At 50.8% G+C, this 6,000-nt stretch overlaps 1 protein-coding gene across 2 annotated transcripts in view; it reads left to right on the top strand.

Annotated features, from left to right (window-relative positions):
• Positions 1-574: 574 nt before the first annotated feature.
• STAM2 (signal transducing adaptor molecule 2) overlaps positions 575-6,000 on the top strand; it is a 53,423-nt gene continuing 47,997 nt past the window's right edge. Inside the window, exon 1 of one of the 2 annotated variants that reach the window (XM_075933406.2) lies at positions 575-844. In XM_075933406.2, the coding sequence (XP_075789521.1) occupies positions 805-844 (40 nt within the window). In that variant the 5' untranslated portion in view covers positions 575-804. The remainder of the gene's footprint in view (positions 845-6,000) is intronic. The other variant, XM_075933405.2, reaches the window with a different exon arrangement.

Here is a 6,000-nt window from a genome sequence, read left to right as displayed (position 1 = left end):
CGCTGCCTTTTAAACCGGTAACAAGCGTCTGGCTCTTGCTCCGTTTAAAAGGCAGCAGCGCAGCGGCCTGGACCCGGCAGGAGGCGGTGCTGGGTCCCACGCTGCGCCTCCGCCTTTTAAATCAGTACCACAGGCAGAGCCGCAGCGGGGTTTCCAGCTTGCGCCCCCGCCGGGAGCTAACCCAGCTGCAGGGTAGTAGGGGCTGGGCAGCAGGCGGGTTGGCTACGTGTAACCTGCAGAGCCACAGCGGGGGCAGCGCGTGCCCCCCCACCCCCCCATCGTCTAATGGACTAGTCCATGGACGTTCCACTGAGTACTCGGTTGCCGGCCATTAGCACCCCTAGCAGGGACCTTCGCTCTGTCGTTCTCTGGGACCCGAGACTGCACAAGAGCAGCCCGACCCCGCCCCTCCCCTCCCCGGCAGCTTCTCTGCCTGCACCCCCCACTCGTTGCTAGGCGGGAACTCTCCCTCCACAGCGCTTGGCAGGCCCCGCCTCCGGCGGCCCGAGCGCGCGGTGCCTCTCTCAGTGCCTGACGTCGCCGTGTCATTTCTTGCGGGGCCAGACCCGGGCGGAGGCCGCTGCCCTATGGCGGTGGCGCTCTCTGCGGCAGAGGCTTTGGGTCGCTTGGCCGCGGCTCGCCCTTTTGGTGCAGGCGCGGCGCGGGCGCCTGTTGCGAGCGGGGGGCCTGCGTGGCGGCGGGCGGAGCAGGAAGCGGCCACGGGCGGGGGAGGGGCCACGTCTGAGAGCTGCGACTCACCTGAGAGGGGAGCAGGGCCTGGCTCGCCGCGGGGAGGCCGCCGAGATGCCGCTGTTCGCCCCCAACCCCTTCGAGCAGGACGTGGGTGAGCGAGCGGGAGTCCGGCCGCGGCGGGGAGCGGGGCCTGTCCGAGTGCCCCTGGGCGGCGGGCGGGGGTGTGTCGGGGGCGCCGGCCGGCCCCGGGGGAGCGCTGGGGCGCTGCGGGGGGGAGGCTGGGGACCGTGTTCCTGCCGGGCGTGGGGTGGGTGCGTCGGGGGTGACCGGGCGCTGCACAGCTGAGGGCTGAGCCCTGTGGCGTAGTTGGGTGCGGAGGCTGGTGACGGATTAGAAACGCAGCAGGGACACGGTCCCCGGAAACTGCCCTGAGCACCCCCCCCCCCCCCAAACGTACCGGGCACCTGCAGGCACAAGAGGAGACACGAAACGCGTGTTGCTTCCAGCGACTCTTGCTTGTGCGTAGCTTGGCCGGCTTCCCGGAGGGGCTCTCTTGGCTGCCAACTTCTCTTGTCAAGGGGTGGATTTCAGGGAATTCCCGTGTTTAACGTCTCCGACCGTGTCACCGGGAGCTGGGATTTCAGTCCTGACAGCGGTTCTTGCACTTCTACAACTTTTCTTGAAACAAAACCATTTTATAACATGTTTATACAACACAACTGGAATGTACATTGCAATGTTGCTAGTATGTAAATGCTGACCAATAACAAGGCCCCTGCCCCACGTACTAGTTAGCTTATTTTTTCCTTCGTAGTATGTAAAGACCAGCATTATAATAAATTACGGTAAGGGTCTGATTCATGGACAGTGATAATTTTTGAAATTTAATCATTTGGAAACTGAGAGATGATATGAATGCTTAGGAAGTTGGGAAATCAGTGGTACGGTATTCCATACTACCTAGTTGGTGTCGGTCCAGAGTTAAATTTCTGAAATTCAGAAATTTGATAGTGTTAAACCAAGCTGTAGCATTTATGAAAAAAATACTGATATGGATCAGTAAACAACTGGAGTAGATGGCTTGTGATAATCATTGAATGAAAATTGTATATACTACTTTCTTTTTGGCTGCAAGTCTCAAAATGTTGTGTTATATTAATTTAGGAAGTAGGGATGTTAAATTTCTATTAAATAACTAATCAACTAGTTGATGGGATTTCCATTGATTATTCCATTAGTCAATAAGGACTAGCACTTTCTGCCTTTCAAAGATTGAAATGACGTGTGGAGCCTGGGATGAGTGGGGGACTACCTGCTGGCCCCGGGCTCCACGCGGTGTTTCAGTCTTTGCAGTTCACAAGAGCTCTCTCTGGGGCTCTTGTACATTTCAAAGAGGTGGTGCCACATGGAGCCTGGGGCCAGCAAAGGACTCTGAGCTCCCCAGGCTCCCTGCAGTGTTTCCGCATTGAAATGTACTAGAGCTCCAGTGAGAACTCTTGTACATTTCAAAGGCTCCATGCAGGCTTCCTCTTTGAAATGTACAAGAACCCGGGGTGGGGCTCTTGTGCATTTCAAAGTTGGAACACAGCTGCTGCACTCCTGCCCCCTCCTACAGAGCTGGAGCTGGTGGGAACTGGTTCTTTGTGATAGAGGCAGCAAACTGGGGGAAGCGACTAGTGTGTCGACTGTCCAATAAGCTTTTGCTTATCGGGTAGTCAATTAGTCGCTTACATCCTTAGTAGGAAGATGTCTAATGCACAGGCAACAGTTTAGGAAAAGATACCATGGCAAAAGTGTAATTAGGACATTTGGTTGCTTCAAAAATCTTAATGCCCTTTTAGACTTTCACAGATAATATGTAAAAGTGACGCTGCATGTATGTAGTATCACTTTTATTATTATTTTTTTCCATAGTACTTTTTCTCCAAGGATAAATGTAATTTGACTTTGTAAAAGCTTTTAGGTAACTGGCATGGACTCTTGTAGCCCCTGGACGGAGGTTGACCACTGGTGCTAGTCCTCAGTCGTACTTGCTGGGGAAATCATAGTGAGGTGCTACAAGCTTTTAAACCCCTAGTCCAGTATTTCTCACAGTGAGCTGTGGGCCTGCTTTGGTAGAGCCTCTAGCTTCCTGCACTGCTTTGTTTATCTAAGGATCAGAAGCCACAGAACTTCATGGATCCCATTGGCTCCGGTTTGCCTTGGGGATGTAAACTACTGGTCGAGTAGTCAAGTCACTACTCCACTAGTTCCTTCCCTTCTCTCACAGAGGCAGTGGGAGGTGGTAGAGCAGGAATTGGTACTGGGGGGAGCTATCTTAAAACTGCTACTTAACATCCCTAGTTTGCCCTTGGCTGGAAACAGTGAACCAGAGCCAATGGGGGAGCAGTGAGGCTCTCTGGCTACAGACCCATAGATAAAGCTGCAAGGCCCGCTGTCCACTTTGAGAAGCACTGCCCTAGACTTAAGTGTTCTTGCTGTCATTTGGGGCTGTGAGTCTGTAACCTTAAGTGGGAGCCCTTGAAGAAGATCAAGTTGATATGAAAGCAGCTATGTACGCAAGTTTGAATGGCATTAAGTGGCACATTTATTTGGCTTTTCCATCTCCAGAGATCTCGGATGAAATCACTATTGAAGAATATTGGTCAGATTTTCACCCTGGTTTCAATGTCTCACAGTAAAATGTCTGGTGGAAGTGAATTTGATGACATTTACCCATGTTACAAAGTGGTCATGTAGTTCTACTTAGAAGGAGCCACTGAGGGTGTGTCCAACTAGGGATAAAAAGCCTACAGCTGGTCAGCATCAGCTGACTCTGGATCACAGGGCTTATGTTTTCTGGCTGAAAAATTGCTCTGCAGAGGTTTGAACTTGTACTGGAGCCTGAGCTCTAGGACTTTGCAAATGGAGTATGGTGTCCCAGTGCTCGGGCTCCAGCCTGATCCCAAATATTTACACAGCAATTTTTAGCCAGTTTTTGAGCCTGGGCTAGGTAATACGGTCCACCGCTGACTTTAGTCTACGCTAAAAATTTAATGTTCAATAATCAGAGGTAAATGTAATGGCAGGGGGGAAACAATTCAAAAGCTTACCAGTTTGGTATAAAAACCCATTAAAACTTAAATTTGTTTTATGGGGGCATTTTAAATAGCATTCAACATTCATGTTTTTTCGGTAAACTCTGAAATATTCTACACTATATTTTAATGAAAACTGCTCTATATGCTCTTCTACTATTTAAGCTAGCAGAATGAAAGAAATGCTAACCATTTTTTACTTTAACAACTTTTTTTAACTAGTGTGCTTATGAAAAATATTCCCTTTTTTTCTTCTTTCCTATAAAACCTATTATGAATTGCTGTTGACATATGGTTGAGGTGAAGGTTTAAAAACCTGCCAAACCAGCTGTGCATGAAGTCAATTCATTCTATTTAAAAGGCCTTATGAAGTCTATTTGTCTGCACCAAAGTAAGGATGTTAAGGACTAGTAGACTATCCGATAAGCAGGGGCTCTTGTACATTTCAAAGGAGGAATGTGGAAGTGCCTATCAAGTAGTCAATGGAAATTCCATTGATTACTCGACTAGTCAATTAACTGCAATTTAATATCCTTACGCCAAAGGGGACTTTTAAAATGGCTCTCTGTGGTGTATTTGCATGAGTCAAGGTTTGCGGGACTCAATTTTGTCTAGAATAGTGGGGAAGAGTTAAGAGCTTGGAATTGCCAAATGCATTAATGTTGTGCCATTCTTTAAAAAATGATCTAGGTGCTCTGTATGTGTTTTGTAAACCAGGACAAAAAAGTGGTGACTTTAGAAATAATAGGGCTGACTCCTGCAGATCCTTGTCATGAAAACACAGCTTGATGGAAGTGTGAATCTTACCAGAATAAAGATTTTTCCCTTCAGGACATTTACCCTTTTAAATCATAGGTTAGAACAGTGATCACCAACCAGTAGATCGGGCTCTACCTGCAGGTAGATCTTGGAGCCTGACAGATGATCCTGACTGACTTGGCAAGGAAGCTATCAAGTGCTGGCACTTCAGTTGTCCCTCCCCCCCACTGTCATGTTGCTCTTACCCTCTGCCTTGGAGCTGCCCCCCCCCCCCCCCGGGAGCCTCCTGTTTGCTGTGCAGGGTGTGGGAGAGAGAAGGGAGGGGGTGCTGATGTCAAGGTGTCCCTCTGCCCCCCATTTCTGTACCCTATTTCCATACAGAGAAAAGGGGATGGAGGGAGCTTGGCAATGCAAATCTGTCACACTTTCACACTGTGTGTATCTCTGTCATTCTCACAAACATACACTCTCCTTCATCCTCATCTTCTGACACAACACATACATGAGGGGTTCTTATTACTTCTGTTACTGCTTGCAAAGTGTGTTATTTTTGGTGTTTGACTGGTCTGTGCATTTCATTATTTTAATTTTTCTCTTGTGTTTAAATTTAATTTTTTGTGTAGTGAGTTCTAAAATGCCTAATCTGTCATGGCTGGAGTAATTATCCCTATGGTAGTGGTCCCCAATGTGGTGCCCGCAGCACATGCGTGGTGCCAGCCCCAGGCACATGGTGCATGGGTGGCCCCTGCCTCGGGTGCACGGCACATGCGTGGTGCTGGCCCCTGGCGTGTGGCGCATGGGCGGCCCAGGGCGCGCAGCGCATGCGTGGTACCAGTCCAGGGCACGCGGCACATGGGCGGCCCTGCCCCCGGGTGCGTGGCGCATGCATGGTCCTGCCCCTGGACGCGCGGCGCGTGAGCAGCCCCTCCGCCGGGTGCCCAGCAGTCCTGAAAGTTTGGGGACCACTGCCCTATAGTAATTGCTGCTCCTGGAAGTGGCTGGCATGTCCCTACAGCCCCTGAGAGAGGCAGAGCAGGGGGTCTCCACATGCTGTCCTTGCCTGCAGACATGGCTCCTGCAGCTCCCATTGATAAGTAATGGGGAACTGTGCGTGGCCAGTAGAAGCTGTGAGCTCAGTGCCTGTAGATGAGGGACAGCACATGGAGCCATTGCTGTACATGCCATCTGCTTTCAGGAGCGGTGCAGGGCCAGGGAAGGAGTAAGCCTGCCTTAACCCCACTGCTCCACCACCTGGAAGCCATCTCAATTAAATGGTGCCTAACTGGAGTCTGCTTCCTGAACTCCGGTCCCAGCCTTGAACTTCCTCCTGCCCCAGACGTGAGTCCCTCTGCACCAAAACTACTTCCCAGAGCTTGCACCCTGCAACCTCTCCTGAACCCCAGTCACCTACACTGGGCTAAGCCTGGATCCCCTCCCACATTTCAAACGCCTTGGCCCAAGACCAGAGCCT

The sequence above is a fragment of the Pelodiscus sinensis genome, chromosome 7, assembly GCF_052426305.1.
Source record: "Pelodiscus sinensis isolate ZL-2025 chromosome 7, ASM5242630v1, whole genome shotgun sequence".
NCBI lineage: Eukaryota > Metazoa > Chordata > Testudines > Trionychidae > Pelodiscus > Pelodiscus sinensis.
Note: the sequence above shows the minus strand (reverse complement) of the source record. Positions and strands in the feature narration are given on the sequence as shown.